Genomic DNA, 16,851 nt, shown 5'->3' with positions numbered 1-16,851 from the left:
CATCTCTTGTTTTAATGAGCCCTGCTGATGCCTGTTTCCCCACGACCCCATAGGCCTGGGAGGAAAGTGCATGCCACAGTGCTCTAGAAGCTCAAGGTCTCACACGGTCAGGGTTTACTTGCTTCCAGAACAAGAACTCCAGGCTTCCCTAAGTGCTAACTCCCCTCTGTTCAGCAGTTTCCTGCTTCACACCCTCCTTCTGTGCTTACTTCACGATAAAACAGAAGGAATTAGTTTCTAAGTATGGAACAGATCCCATTATTTTAGGTCCCATACAAACGCCTCCATTCAGCAGTGCAGAGATTAGACCACTCGCCTGCACCCGCTCTTCTGACCTTTGTGACTGCACTGCATGGGCAGGGAGAGTCAGAGCTGGAGGCCCAGCTCATCATACTCCCCGCCCGCCTTCCAGTGAACAGGGACAGACTCAGTCTAACAAAATGGTTTCCAGGAAAGGCAGCACTGGGTGCTATGGAAACAAGGCAGCTCAGCTGTCAAAGGCTCTTGTGTTCCTGGAGTACTCTTACTTCTTCCTCCTCTGTCCCCAGCCTGTAGCCCCGGCAGACATTCCATACGTCACTGCTGCACTCAGTAACCCGACTATCACTCTTTCTTGTGCAGAGGGATGTGGAAGAACTTAACTTCTGGCAACCATTCATCAAGTAAATCCACAGTTAAATCTGCCCATCACACAATCGAACCAATCTAGTGTTTCCCGGCTCAAGTCCTCATGATGAAATAAGCATTACCTCTCTTGCCAGCTAAGAAGTATTTTATTTTTCTCTTTTTTTTTTTTTTTTTTTCCGGAGCTGGGGACCGAACCCAGGGCCTTGTGCTCGCTAGGCAAGCGCTCTACCACTGAGCTAAATCCCCAACCCTATTTTTCTCTTAATATAGGAAAATGCACATTATGGGGGGCCAGAGGGAAGGAAGTAATATGATCCTTTTAATATAGAATTAAAGTGTCATTATTCTGTAGTGACTGTCAACCCTCAGTTAACAAGACCTGCCATGTGGTTTAACAAAAGATCAGGCAGACAGAACATTAACACTCTGCGGTACCAGCCTGAGGTACTCTGGGGTACAGCCTGAGACCCCGAGTGTGTGAGAGGGCTGCTGGGCAGGCCCATCAGATCCACCGCAGGAAATTCTGAGGTCACTTACCTGCCCTGCTGTGTCTACAAGCTGAAGATGATACTCTTGCCCATTTACTGTGATCAGCTTGGTGAATGCTACAAGCAAAAAGAGAATAAAATACTGGTTTAAATAAATTAACTCTGGATTACTTAAAAGTCTGAACAATGACAAGTGATCAAACTAAGTCCCTAATAGTCTTGTCACAAGTTGCCATTAATGGAAATTGAACAAGCCTCAAACTGTACAGAATATCTCCTTCCTTCATCAGCCTAGTAGGAATTGCTGAAGAAAATCAAGCTCGGGGAAACCTTGAATGCTTTCCAAAGGAACTGCAGTCAGGCAATAATTCACATCTTATAAAAACAATCTGACTGCTCTGTGGAGGGTGCTTCTTCCTCTATGAACAAGGGAAATACACTATGTAAAGTCAGAAGTCTAGAATGAACCAAAACCACAAAAGATCTTCCCTAATTCACAGGAAGTCTACTAATGCCAGAGCACAAAGAACTCGCATTAAGTGCTAAGAAGCTTCAGAACATTAAAACAAGCAAACAAAGCAACACTTTACTGAGATAGCACAACAATGGAACAGATGTTCTCGGCTGGAACCACCAATCCTTCTCAGTCTAAAGAGCCAGGCAATTTGTCACAGCCTTTTTCCCAAAAAGGATGAGAAAAATCAGTTCAGCATTTCAAGGGGACAGGCTTCCAAACATTAGAGGGAGGCTACTTGGAGATCTGCAGCCCCACAAGAAAGTGGAACACATTTTTTTTTGTGTTGGTGGCTCCAGCCACTCTCCTGTCTGTCTGTCTTGTACAATACAGGCCCAGTAACAGAAGCTATCCCTCTGCAGCAGAAAGTAGTCCCAATGTGTTTCACTACCCAATCGACAAATAGAACTATTCAGAAAACTAAGCAACAAAGAGAAAGGCAGAGGATACCATGTGGATCATAGTTGCTGAGGGAGACCCCACCAGGCAGTGTTAACCCGCTCTACACGCAAGCAAGGATGCTGGGCAGGTTCACAACGACAACCAGATGGAAACTGAACAAGAGTAAGTCGAGATGGAAATATCCAATACAAATCCACTGATCGCTGGTAGAGCGCCACACACTCATCTAAAGACTCAGCATTTGGGAGGCAGAGGAAGAGGCAGACGGATTTAAGACCAGCTTGGTCTACACAGCAGGTCTGCTAGAGCTACACAGTGAGATGCTGATTCAAACAGTGAACATTCTCTTATTCTATAAAAGAGTTTTACTTTGACTTCTCACTTCCAGTCACCTAACACTGCAGGAGATTTGATCAGTCAGTCAGGGAGCTTGATGAAAATTATGTGAGCAGAAACGCAGCTATGCTTAATTAGAACTAAACAGTTGTAGTTGTTGCGAGGTATGATCCAATTGTTCTGATCAGGCTAAGGTTACTGAGACAATGGTTCATTTATTTACAATTACTTCCTGGGTACGACTGTACCAGCAGCACTGTTCTACATGCCGAGGATGCTCCAAGTCCCTGACTCTGAGCTGACAGAAGACGGGAAACCCATATCATTACCAAATGGAAAATGGACATGGGGAGAAATTATATTTAGTGAAAAACAAAACAAATCAAGAAAGTCAAGGGGAGGGGAGAGGATAATTGTTTGTGGATTTGGTTTACTGCTTGCATTATGTTATTTGGGAACTGCACGAGAATCCTGTATCTGAGAGTCCCTGCCCCCAGCTGGTTTTGACTGGCAAATAAAGTTGACAGCAGCCAGTGGATGGGCAGGGAGACAGAGGTGGGACTTTAGGACTCAGGGGCAAGGGGACCAAAGAGGTAGAGAAAGAACTGCCACTGCTGAGGGGAAGAAGATACAGGCCTGAGAGCTGTAGAAGACATAGTGCCAATCACATAAGAGCTGGGAAGAGTGGTCCCAAGGCTTCCCCCCACTGAGTCTAGGGTAACCAAGTAATAATTCAGGAAGGAGTACTGAAGGGGAGGTGTTAGAACATGGACGTTTAGAAGTGGTACAAGCCATTGAGCTGATCAGTGCATATTAAATAAGGGTGTGTGTGTGTGTGTGTGTGTGTGTGTGTGTGTGTGTGTGTGTCTACTGGGGAGAGTCGAGCAGATTATAGCAACAGATAAGAGATGAAAATGACCAAAATACATTCTATACGTGTATGAAATTAACAGAAAGGGAAATAGTTAAAAGGCAGTCAATCAGTCTAAAATATGCTAGCAATGTTGTGAATAACAAGTAAAACTGAACACAGGGAACCTGGGCATGGTGGTAACCACTTGTCCAAGCACTCAGAAAGCAGACAGGAAGATGAAGAGTTCTAGACCAGGCTAGGCTACATAGATTGTCTCCACCTCCTGCCCTTCACCCCAAAGATACAAGTACTAGGCCAAGTGTGCAAGTAAGTTGTAGCTATTTACTGGTAAAGTCTTGTGCAAACAAAAGTAACAGATGTCTGAAACTCTGGCATTCACAAAGTAAGCTGTTATCTCTATAGTGAGTTAAGCATCTTTAATTCATATTCACCAAGAGGTCTAACACCGTGAGATTCTTCATCAGACTTTCTTAACCACAGACAGGTGGTGATGGCACAGAACTTCCATCCCAGCACTAGGGAGGCAGAAGCAGGGGCTATGAGTTTGAGGCCAGCATGTCTACAAAGTGAGGTCTAGGACAGCCAGGGCTACTGCACAAAGAAACCCCGACTCAAAACAAACAAACAGGGCTGGAGAGATGGCTCAGCGGTTAAGAGCACCCGACTGCTCTTCCAGAGGTCCTGAGTTCAATTCCCAGCAACCACATGGTGCTCACAACCATCTGTAATAAGATCCGATGCCTTCTTCTGGTGTGTCTGAAGACAGCTACAGTGTACTTATATATAATAAATGAATAAATAAATCTTTAAACAAACAAACAAACAAACCAACCAAACATCCTAACCACCAATCATAGTGCCAACTAACCCTGAGATGATAAACTCTAAGGTAATAAATGGCTCCTATTCTTGCTTGTAAACCACAACCTCTAAGTCTAGTACACATTAGGTTGTTAACACTACAGAAAGGATAAAAACCGTATCTGTGAAGTACTTCTGGTCTGCACGGTTTTCTTTGTTAATTCTTCTATTATCCTATAACTATTGAAAATGACAGAGTCCCCAAACTCTTTCCTTTTAAAGCAATGTCAGAGTGTACCACCATGAACATTTGCTATGAATAACCTACTCTGTAATGATAAAAGTTAAGTGTAAAATAATTATTAGGTTATTTCTACATCTCCAGTATTTGGGGGGGGGGGCGTAAAGACCAAGTCTCATGTATGTAGCTTTGGTTGGTCTGAAACCTTTTCTCTCTCTCAAATTCATGTTCTTTTCTTTCAAGTTCATGGTTATCACCAAACATTGCTCTCTTACCAAATAGTGGAGGAACAAAATAAAGGCTTCTACCCTGGTAGAATATAAAAGAATAGAAAATAGAGCCCACTGACAAAATATGCCCCTATAAAGTCTCAGGGGATATTTGATTTGATAATCATTTCTGCTCTTGCCTGCAGACTTTACTGAATTAAACACTATGAATCTATCTGTATGATAATGTCTTTACTGCTGAATACCAAAATAGGAAAAACCCAAAGGCACAATAAAAAGTGACATTAACAACATTAAACTAGCCAAGCTGGGCTCGACAGCCATGTACCTCTCTTCCTAACTGCTCAGAGGAGCACATGTGGAATGCAGCCAAGCTAGGAGACACAGATCAACTCTGTGGACTCACTAGAATCAAAGTCCATCAGTATCTCTACTGTAAACGCAGGATGCGAAGGCCACCGTGCCACTGAATCTGCCCCTAACACGCCCAATCTGTATGTTCCTGACAGCAAGCCCTCCTCCATTAGTCCTGCTCTCAAGAGCCTCGCACCTTGGCTCAGAGTCTACCAGGGACTCTAAAATAAAGCAGGTGCTCTGATATGCTGGATCCCACCCTGAACATCTGTAAGGGTCTCAAAGACAACAAAATAAAGACCATGGCTGCTTCTGGGCTGCACATGCCCATTTCCTGCATGTGTTATGAAATCCAAGAGACTAAGAAACCACCTCTTTCCAATGCTGAGCGCCTGCTGTGATCCCAGAATAGCATGTTTGCCGGCAGCCTCTTTCAAGTCTTTAGGACGCAGAAAGCAGGGTGCTCCTCAAGGTACAAAGATTTAGGGGTTTTCATTCTTTTCAAACTTGACACACATACAAAGGGCTCCTGCTGAGTGGAGGGGGTGGGGATAAAAATAAGACTGCTCTCACTTCCTTTTTCTTGAAGCAACTTTGTGTATGAAGGTTCCAGTGTGGGAGCAGAGTCCCATTGATTGAGATATCACTTTCTTCATGCCAGAGGACATGGGCCCCGAATAAAATAACTTCAGGGCACACTGAGTAAAATTTTTGTCTGTTTCCTTTAAATCCCTCATTGGAGAAATATAAATTTAACAGATTATCCCCTGCAACCAAACTTTCAAGACTATACAAATAATATTTGTGTACAAAAAAATGCCTTCTCCATTCCTAAATAGTTGAAAACAATACTCACTGTTTTCTATGGTTGGATCGTAGGAATCAACAAATTGACCTTCAACAAACTGAATTGTCAATGAGGACTTTCCTGTAGAAGAGAACAAACAGTTTAGAATTATTGGTATATCTGGATAAAAATAACTGTTTTACAAAAAAGCCACTCTAGGACTAACAGGATGGCTCAGTGACTAAGAGCCACATAAGCAGAAACCAAGTTTGATTCCCAGTACACATGCTGGGCAGCTCCCAACTGCCTGTAATCCGGCTCCCCTTCTATACGTGTAATAAAAGATTAAATGTTGATAACTAAAAACAAAACAAAACAAAAACCCATAGCAAAAGCCCATTCTAGTAGGTGAAGAAACTCAAGGTGTCAGGGCTGTGTAAGTGATTTCAAAGATAAAACATATTCAACTTGCTTTATGTGAGATTAAAATCAATTAAGCTATAACCATGCAAACTTTTTTTTTTTTGACATTCATTAAGTATTTCTGACCAACAAGCATAGAGGACAGTTAAGGGAAGTCTAAAGCAGTTTAAAACAGAAGAACAGGGGCTGGAGAGAAGGTTCCGTGGTAAAGAACCCTGGTTGCTTTACCAGAGGATCCAGGTTTGACTTCCAGCAGTCACTTAGTGGATCCAATCCTGGGGATTCAGACACTGACTGTTTATATATGCTTGGCCCAGGGAGTGGCACTACTAGAAGGTGTGGCCTTGTTGGAGTAGGTGTGTCACTGTGTGTCACCTTATCCTAGCTGCCTGGAAGTATTCTGCTAGCACCCTTCAGATGAAGATATAGAACTCAGCTCCTTATGCACATTCCTGCCAGGATGCTGCCACTCGCCCACCCTGATAACAGACTGAACCTCTGAACCTGTAAGCCAGCCCTAATTAAATGTTGTTCTTACAAGAGTTGCGCTTAATCATGGTGTCTGTTCATAGGAGTCAAACCCTAACTAAGACAGACACCCTCTTCTGATCTCTATTGGAGAGGCACTAGGTAGACATATGGTACACACACACACACACACACATATATATATATACACATATATAAAACACTTATACGGGGTTGGGGATTTAGCTCAGTAGTAGAGCGCTTTCCTAGGAAGCGCAAGGCCCTGGGTTCGATCCCCAGCTCCGAAGAAAAACAAAACAAAACAAAACAAAACAAAACAACAAAAAAAAAACCACTTATACATGTGAAAATATAAACCCAAATAAAGAAATGAAGAAACAAAATTGGGAAAGGGTGGGGGAGGGCAGGTGCAATTCCTGTAAGCCTTTCTTCCCTTTCAGGAATTAACCAGTTTGGGGTTTGTGTCTGTGCACATGTCTATGGTCAATGGAAGCCAAAGGACGGTCTTCCCTGTAAACCCCCTGCAGGTGCTGCCCAGCTTGATCTTCCACTTTTTACTAAGAGCTGTTCTTATTGGCTGGCCGCTGAGCTCACAGGCTCTACCATTCTTCCACTTCTCCATGCTCGGGATTTCAAGTGCTTATAATCCCAGCTGCCTTAAGACAAAACAAAAAACTGTGGGTGCCAAGCTGAACAAGGGAAGAACATTATCAACTGAGCTGTCTTCCCAACTATAGATTTATTTCATGTATGTGAGTACACTGTCGGTGGTTGGGGATTTAGCTCAGTGGTAGAGTGCTTGCCTAGGAAGCGCAAGGCCCTGGGTTCGGTCCCCAGCTCCGAAAAAAAAGAACCAAAAAAAAAAGAAAAGAAAAAAAAAAGAAAATGAGACTGTAGCTGAAAAAAGGAAAGTGAGTACACTGTCACTGTCTTCAGACACACCAGAAGAGGGCATTGGATCCCTAATTACAGATGGTTGTGATCCTCCATGTGGTTGCTGGGAACTGAACTCAGGACCTCTGGAAGTCAGTGTTCTTAACCACCAAGCCATCTCTCTAACCCCTCCAATCATACTTTTATTAGTGCACATTAACTAAAAAAAGGTACAGAAATTGTACAAAATCACATTCATATCACCGTGTATACAACGTACTTTGATTATATTCACATGCCTTATTTCTCTCTTGTCCCCTCCCTACCTCTTGGTAGTCTCCTTCCTCTTACATACTCCTCCCCTCTATTTTCATTTCTATCTATCTGTGGTGGTCTGAACATGCTTCACCCAGGAGTGGCACTATTAGGAGGCTTTGTTGAAAAAAGTGTGTCACTGTGGCGTGGGCTTTAAGACCCTTGCCCAAGCTGCCTGGAAGCCAGTCTTCTCCTGGTTCCCTTTGGAACAAGATATAGAACTCTCAGCTTTGTCCCCGGTGCCATGCCTGCCTGGATGCCGCCATGCTTCCTGCCTTAATGATAATGGACTGAACTTGTAAACCAGCCCCAATTAAATGGTGTCCTTAAGAGTTGCCTTGGTCATGGCATCTGTTCACAGCAGTACTCCCTCCCTCTCTCCCTCCATCCGGTTTTTGAAGACAGGGTTTCTGAGACACACCCTGGCTGCCCTGGAACTTATTTTGTAGACCAGGCTGGCTTAGAACTCATAGAGATCCACCTGCCTCTGCCTCCTGAGTGCTGGGATTAAATAAAGGCATGCACCATTATCACCGGTTTTGTGTCTATTTAAAAATCTACATTCTGCAGATAAGAGAAAGTACATTTTAAAAATGACTTAATTTTTTCACTATTTTTAGTTACTTAAGTTGGGGGAACTGTTTCTCAGGCCTTGACTGGCCTGATGGAACTCACATTATAGACCAGGCCGGCCTAGACTGCACAGAGATCTGTCTACTCTGCCCTACTTCCCTTTGGGATGCTTGCATAAAGGTGTGCACTGCTACTCAGGCCAAGAAAGTTTAAAAAAAAAATTAAGAAACTGTTTTTGTGGGTTGGGGATTTAGCTCAGCGGTAGAGCGCTTGCCTAGCAACCGCAAGGCCCTGGGTTCAGTCCCCAGCTCCGAAAAAAAGAAAAAACAAACAAACAAACAAACTGTTTTTTGTGCCAGGGTTTCTTTGTGTAGCTCTGGTTGTCCTGGAACTGAAAATAAAGTCTTGAGGGCTTGTTTGGGGAGGTTCTAGCAGGGGAGGACAGCTACTCTAGATCCTTGACAGAAGGAGGAGGGACGAACACTGGAGTAGTGAGGCAGGAAGGGGACATCTGCCTAGTTAGCCAGGTTAGCCTTCACATCCAAAAGTAAACTCTTTGTTTTTGGAGCTGAGGACCGAACCCAGGGCCACCACTGAGCTAAATCCCCAACCCCTCAAAAAGTAAATTCTTAAAGGAAGCTCTGACCCTGAGTCAAGGTAATTTCCCACGCTGTCCTTGACACCTGCTGCCTTAATGCATTATCTTCCCGTGTGCTTTCTTACAGCCTGCTGTCAGCGTTACTAGATTATCAGCTTTTAAAGAGTAATCTGAAAAAACCAAAAACCAAAACCCTGTCACACAAGCATTTTATTTAAAATACTCCTTAATACAGAACCCTGTTCTGATGACTGGAACAGGCCTAGGGATGCCCAACAACAGTACAGAGCTGGAACTAGAACCCTACCTCCTTACTCCCCTAATCTGCTTCCTTAGTGTCTCCCACACATGTTAGAACAGGGCCTACCTTGTGAAGACAAAAAGAAAAAATCCTCAATTATTGTTGTCAGGAAAGAATAAACTGTGTCTTGTTCATCTCACTGCCAAACTCCTCTCTTTCTCGTTGTCAGACATTACACACGTGTTCTGCAGGCTTGCTGGGCTAACTCCTGCTTTGAAAGGCATTTCTACTCCTAGCCTATAACTACAGGCAGAGTGCAGTTCATGTTCCCCAAATCAAACTTTGAATTGCACAGCTCACAGGCTGAGGAGTGTCCTCACACCAAGGAGCCATAACTTGAAATTAATTCATAAAGCAGCACCCACCCACTGAAGACAGACAACCTCCTAGACGGAAGCTCAGTTCTTAGTACAATCAGCATGGACTCCCAATGCCACCACAACCCACAGAACCAGACACGCCAACTGATTCACTTGACTGGGCCTCCTCAGGTCCAGTCACTACCATCTTGCCTCTGCCAACCTCCCGCTGCAGTGACCTCTACCCTAGCTGCCGCCACCACTCCCAGATGAGTGAATGACTCATTCCTGTCACTCTGTGAGTACAAATGTCAGTTCTGCAGGGAGCCTATCCCCAAATCACCCTAGGAGTAGCGGTCCCTATCAACAGTCCTCCTGCAGCCACCTGCCATCTCTTCTCCCCATTTGGCCCAATCACCACTGGCCCACTGAGATCAGCCTAACACATACAGACATTCATCTCTAAATGAACAAACCCAAAGCTCAGGTCTCATCTCTTCTATTCAGAGTGTTTAACAGAACAATTCCATTAGCATTTATAAAGACCAATCATGGGTCTGCTCATGATAAAATAGCAGTTCAGGAACTACACAAATGTTGCTTGCATTGTGTCTAAATGCATCCAAGTTAGTCATCTTATCAATAAAGAAGGATCTAATGCTAAGTTTAGGTACTATTTCCTGGGACAAAGACAGCAAAGGAAAAAATTCCTCTTATGTTAGTAAAAACTGAGAAGTTGGTAAAAATTATTTTTCAAAAGATTTTCTCCTTATTTTATGTCTCAGTGTTTTGCCTGCATGCCTGCCTATGACTGCAGAGGTTCTGGAACTGGAGTTACAGATGGTGGGCGAGCTGCCACGTGGGTACTACCAAACTCTTCCCTAACCACTGAACCATTACTCCAGCCTTCCTCACAAAGGGAAATTCTTACTCATGTAAATATACATTTAACACAATACTTGGGAGTCAGAGAAGTTAATTAGAAAGAACAGAGAAAAAGGTTCTTTGTAAAAAAAAAAATCATTAATTTATTTATTTGCACACACGTATTCAAGTACAGGCAGGCACATGCCACAGTGCTTGTGCGGAGGTCAGAGGACAACCTGGGGCAGCTGGTTCTCTTTTCCCACCATGTGGGTCCTAGGAATGGAACTCTGGTTCTCAGGCTTGGTGGAAAGGGCCTCTACTGCTGAGGCATCACTTCTGTTCAAGACATTCCTCAGGAAGTCTTTGAAGGGGACCGTACCTCTTAGGAGATGGGAGCGTCAGTCTACACGTTCCCTAACAAATAAATGGAAAGAAGGTGGGGGATAGCTTTCTTTCTACCATTAAATGATCAAGAATTAAAAATTATAGCAAGCGCAAGGTCCTGGGTTCGGCCCCCAGCTCCAGAAAAAAAAAAAAAAAAAAGAAAAGAAAAGAAAAAAAGAAAGAAGGGGGTTGGGGAATTGGCTCAGTGGTAGAGCGCTTGCCTAGCAAGCGCAAGGCCCTGGGTTCGGTCCCCAGCTCTGAAAAAAAGAAAAGAAAAAAAAAATTAAAGAAGAATTACAAAGTATTTTGCAATTGTCAATGTAGGTCTAGATTAAAATAGTGAAAGAGGGGTTGGGGATTTAGCTCAGTGGTAGAGTGCTTGCCTAGGAAGCGCAAGGCCCTGGGTTCGGTCCCCAGCTACGGAAAAAAAAGAACCAAAAAAAAAAAAAAAAAAAAAATTAGTGAAAGAAAGCCAGCTGTGGTTATGCACATCTGTAATCATCATTCTAGGGGCTGAGGGGAGAGGGGGAACCAAAGGGCACAAAAAAGAGGAAAAAAATACCTGTCTGTCTGTCTGCATGTATACATACACATATATTTAAAGTTAAATCTATCTTAAATTTATTCTTTAAAAATTTCATATATGCATACATAGATCTCACCATATTCACCTCCTCCCACCATCGAACTCCTCCTGGGTTCCCCTCATTTTCCTCTCAACTCCCCATCCTTTTAAAAAAAAGTCCACGGAGTCCAATTAGTGCTGCCCATATATGCATGAGCATGAGGTCATTCACAGGAGCACGGTCAACCTAACAGGGACCACATTCATAAAAACAAAAACAAAACAAAAACAACAAAAAAACAAAACAAAACCACTCTAGCCCACTCCTGCCCCCAACTTCCCAAGCAGCCATCAGCTGTCAAGAGCTGCTGACTTGCTTGATCCAAGTCTTGTTGGGAACGCTGAGACAATTTTATACCAGCTTTCTCTGACTTGTGGCTTTTAAGAATTTCTGCCTTCTCTTTCAGATGTTCCTTGAGTCTTGTGGGAACACAGTATGATACAGATATCCCACCAGTTGTGAAGAGACACTCCATTTGAAAAATACACTTATTGTTGCACATTCTGAAGTGTCCATTTGTATTCTAATAAGAAAGTTAACCTGATATAGTAACAAGTCATCTGGTAAAAGCACATGAGGTAGTCTAGCCTAAATCCCAACAAAGAACAGTCAATTACTGTCATCCTGAGAAGTCAGCTGGAAAAGAGAATTTAATCAAATATGTCCTTCCAGCTGGCCCCTAGAGGAAAGGTATTATTTGTTAGGAGACATGAGGCTGTGAGCCTCTGGGTCTTCCTTGGATCTCTCCTCCCTTGTTGGACTTTCCTCCTAAGGGGGAGATCACTAATTACTGAAACCAAGATAGGAAGGTTCCACTTAGCTGTTCTGCTGTCTTCTTTAGAAAGTAGAACACTAGACAACTGTCAATGAAATCTACTAATCAACACAGACTAGTCATCCTTGTCAATAAAACACAACAGCTGTGCTCAGGTGCTCTCGCCCGCTACTGTACTGCAGCTTCCAGAGACACCTGAACCAGCAGTTCAGCTCTTGTGGAAAAGTCAAGTTCTCTGTGTGCTATACTGGTGGCTACTAAAATCAAACTGTGGTCTTCATTATGGCTAACGTTTATGATCCCCCCTCACATGCCTGACATTTACTTTGGCTTCTGTCTCTAGCAAATGTAACTTCTAAAAACACTAGCAACTTGTCAAAGGTGAGTCTGCAAAGATGGTCATGCTTTTAATTTGTACTGAGGAGACACTAAAACTCGCTGGGGGCTGGGAGGTGTGTCTGAGAAATGTTATAGAAAAACAACCCAAGAGTGATCTCAAGTCAACAGAGAGGAGTGCATGTTGGGCAGGTGCATCCCCGCACAGCACAGGCAAACCATCAGCAATCAGCAGCACACGTTATAAAGGTCATGAAAAGAACCAGCCTTGGGGTTGGGGATTTGGCTCAGTGGTAGAGCGCTTACCTAGGAAGCGCAAGGTCCTGGGTTCGGTCCCCAGCCCCGGGGGGGAAAAAAAAAAACCAGCCTCAAGTCCCACAGTCAGCTTCCAGACTCCTCTTCCTAATAAAACAATTGCGTTTTTTTTTTTTTTTGGAGCTGGGGACCGAACCCAGGGCCTTGAAGCGCTCTACCACTGAGCTAATCCCCAACCCAATTGCGTTTGTTTTAAAAACCACAGAAAAAATTTTGTAAAAAAATTTCTCAACTTTCACTAGATAAGAGGGCACCAAATTGGTTTATTTGTTTTGCCATGATGAAATAGCATGGTGAGTATTCATTCCACTCTACTTTCTCTGAAGCTGTACTTTCAGGGCTACTGATTCCCATGCTTTGTGACTACCAAAATAATCGTCACTTCTGTAACTCCTTAGCTCTTTTCAGATTAATGCTCAACTTGTTTTTATGTTTCTTTTCCTAAAAAACATATACCTACTTTCATACCTCCATCCTCATCCCCAGCATTGTCTACTAAAACAGTTTCCGTGTTTCTGGTTCATTGGGTTAAGACGGGTAGAGTCTTGCTCTGCTAAGTAGGTGGTCAAGTCATCAGGCAGTAGGGGAACCATTACAACTCCTGTACTAGATCTGGGGCAGGCACTCCTCTTCTTTGGAGTGCTGGAGGTTGAACCCAGACTTCAAATACACTAAGTAGAAACCCCAACACCAAGCGACAACTTTACTCTACCCCTAACTCTTAACATACAGGGACACTAATGTCCCGTGTACAGTCTAACACTGTAGCAAAACCCAGTAGTATCTATCACCCGTAACCTCTCCTCTACAGCACCTGTCTCCTAGACATGCCAGGAAGTAAGGGCTGGGTCACCATGACCCAAACTACTGTCCCAGTGCCTCAGCACCTGCTGAGGACCAGTCAATCAGTCTTGGGCATTCTGCCAGCACACATTCTTTCCAGCAGTCATCACCCCATCCAGACCAACTCTGAAGCAATGTTTTCAAAGTGGGGGGCAATGAACCACTGGGTCATGAGATTCCTTTATTGTTTAAGAAATAGGAACACTGACCTGGAATGCAGATAAAGGTGCTGGGAAACCAGTTTGGGACACATTTATAACTGGGTGACCATATGATGTTTGTTACCATAGGCTGCAGTTAAATGGTTAGCACTCTGACTCGGAGATGTACTACTGTAACTCTGACTCTCAATCTCTTACCTCTACAGGCTTTACTTCACTTCCAAGATAAATCATTTCCTAACACTCCTTTGTCAGGGGCCTCCCATTTCCTTTCTGTGAGCCTTCTGATAAATCTGTCATCATAATCTAATGAACTGCTATTGTAAGTCTGTTCAGCATCTTTGAGCCTTAGTGGTTACAAGCTATATCTTCTCTAGCCCCTACCACTGTAGCTCCCCTTTCTTCTGCACTAGCAGATTCAAGTGCTAGCATACGCCCAGCAACCTAGCACCACAGAGTACTTGTTATCTAGTCTACCCAAACCCCCTTGACAGGAAGTTCTAGTACAGGTGTATATCAGTAAGTACCTCCCTATGTACTGTGCCATAGTGCAACAAGTCGAACTATCATCCAAGGAGTTCTCCAATGCTCTAACTCCCACCAGCAGGTCAGAGCATAAGCATTTAAACCCTGTTGATACAGCCATGGTCATAATGTACCACGACCCTTGAGATACCAAGGGCATTCAATCTCTTCATTACCACTATCTTCCAGGTACCAAGGTGAACGTTAAGCACTATACAGGCAGCCTGTGAAAGCACGCCTGTCCATCTGACATCATTCACACACACCAGCTTTCCAACAGAAGTTGTTCTATGTCCCTGTTCTCTTACCTAGTTCCTCTCAGCTACCTCTAACCTTTCTCCTCCTGAAACAGCTCTAGACAGATTTTCTCCTGGTTCACTTCTATGCCACTTAGCTTGTTCCACAGCTGTCTCTGAAATATTTCAGAATTCCCAGGAACACACCTCTGTGTGGTTCTGTCTGCTATCAGACAAACACCACCTTGCTAGGAGAGTGCAGCAGCTGGGGGCTGCATGCGTGACCATGAATAACAGAACAGTGAAGATGACAGATCTTAGCTACTTAAAACTTCACTCCACTAATCCAAGTTCTCAAGGAGAACCCATGGAGATGCACGTGCCCTCCAGCCATAGTAAAAAGGTGTTCTGAAGAGCCTTGAAGAAAAAGATCAGATAGAGATCAAAACTACAGAGACAATTAAGGAGATTAGCTTTCTAACTTCAAAAAAGAAACTGATCACCAAGACAAAACCTGCAGATCAGACTGAAAGAATACAAGCTCATCAAAAGGATGCAACTGAAAAATTACAGGGAAACAACACCCACACCCCCAAACCCCCAAACCAAACACAGCACTACCAGCCAGTGATGAGCTGAGACATCTGTATGTCTCTGAGGGACTGACATCCCGTAACTACAATTCTGCTCCTTCTTCCCCGTTATGCATTCACTTCAGCTTTCACTCCTAGTTTCTGCAGTTATGGTCACAAGTGCTTCTGGAGCCACAGTCACCTTGCACACCATCTCTCTTCAGGTAACTTCTTCTACTAGCTGCATTTCTGTAGTTCCAAGCTTGGGAACATTTCATCCTCAGTAAACCTTTAAGGTCTTCGTAAAAGGAACAGGAACTGGCAGTGCCTGCTCGGAACTGGCTTGAGTGACTCTTATAAGGAAGAGGACAGTCAGAAACCCAAAGGGGAACATTCTTTGAGTGTTTGAGGTAAAAGTGACACACAGAATCAAACAAGTCACAGACCACAGGAACCAAGTTCCCCACTAGAGAATAAGGTAGAGAGAGATAAAGGGTGAGGAGAAAGTGAGTGAGATGGAGTAATCTGGAGGAAGCAAGAAAAACCCAACCATTAGGAACCTCAAGTTACATTCCTAGATAAAGAGACTCCACTAATGAGACAGAACAGTATGGTGGTCAACTTGATGGTATTTCAGTCACCTACAAGACATAGCACTGGTTATGTCCATGAGGAGGCTGGAGAAGGTTAACTGAGAATGGAATGCCCACCCTGCATGTGTGTGCCACCATCCTGTGGACTGGGGTCCTGGATGAGTAACAGGAGGAAAGGAAAAGCCCACTGAGTCCCAACACTCACCACTTCCTGCTTCCCAGCACAGATCATGTGACCAGCTGTCTCACATTTGTTTGCCTTTCTTCCACAACAAACTATGTCCTGAAATTGTGAGCCAAGATAAACCCTTCATTCCTCAAATTGCTTTTTGTCAGGTGTTTAGTCACAGCATCAAGAAAAATAACTAATACCATCAAAATGATTAGAACAGATGAAAGGAACCTGCAACTCTGCCCAAAACTAAAACCAAACAAACAAAAAAAACCAAACAAACAAGCAAACAAACCCCAAATGTTTGAGGGTCCAACACAATTATCAAAAGCATTGCTTTCATTAAAAAAAAAAAAAAACAACTTATGAAAAAACAGTCAGGAATGCTGGCATTCTCCTTTAATGCCAGCACTCAGGTAGATTTCTGTGAGTTCAAGGCCAGGCTGTTCTACCTATATATAGAACAAGTTCTAGGACAGCCAGGGTTAGAGAGATCCTGTTCCAAAAAACAAACAACTTATGGGGGGTGGGGGTAACACAAGTAAATATCAGTGAGAGTTTCAAGTAAAAATGGATTAGTTTTGGCAATTTTCAGAGCAAAACAAACCCAACTCTACGACAAGCGTCCTTTCCCATTTCTAGAAATCCATTCAGTCCCCAGTACAGCACCCGTCAATGGCAGCTCCATGGTAGGAGGGTGCCAACAGCACTAGTGAGTAAGGTTTGTAACATCCTGCTTTCAGAAGCACTTTAATTAGTAGAAACTGAACAGTGGGTGAACGTTTAGGATTTGAACTCAAGATTATGGTATGAATCACATGAGATGAATGTGAAGTTCTATGGGTCATACAACATGGCAGTATCTACCACAGATTCAATAAGTGGCTATTAAATTCTAGTACAATATCCCCTGAATCGACT

The 16,851-nt window shown here is 43.5% G+C and overlaps 1 protein-coding gene across 2 annotated transcripts in view; it reads right to left on the bottom strand.

Annotated features, from left to right (window-relative positions):
* Rheb (Ras homolog, mTORC1 binding) overlaps positions 1-16,851 on the bottom strand; it is a 41,688-nt gene that overhangs the window by 11,153 nt on the left and 13,684 nt on the right. For both annotated transcript variants that reach the window (XM_063285650.1, NM_013216.1), the window contains exons 2-3: positions 5,724-5,795; positions 1,165-1,232 (exon numbers count right to left, since the gene is read on the bottom strand). In XM_063285650.1, the coding sequence (XP_063141720.1) occupies positions 1,165-1,232; positions 5,724-5,795 (140 nt within the window). The remainder of the gene's footprint in view (positions 1-1,164; positions 1,233-5,723; positions 5,796-16,851) is intronic.

This window comes from Rattus norvegicus, chromosome 4 (genome assembly GCF_036323735.1).
Source record: "Rattus norvegicus strain BN/NHsdMcwi chromosome 4, GRCr8, whole genome shotgun sequence".
In the NCBI taxonomy this organism is placed as follows: domain Eukaryota; kingdom Metazoa; phylum Chordata; class Mammalia; order Rodentia; family Muridae; genus Rattus; species Rattus norvegicus.
The sequence above is the reverse complement of the archived record's forward strand: the minus strand, read 5'-3'. Positions and strand labels throughout refer to the sequence as shown.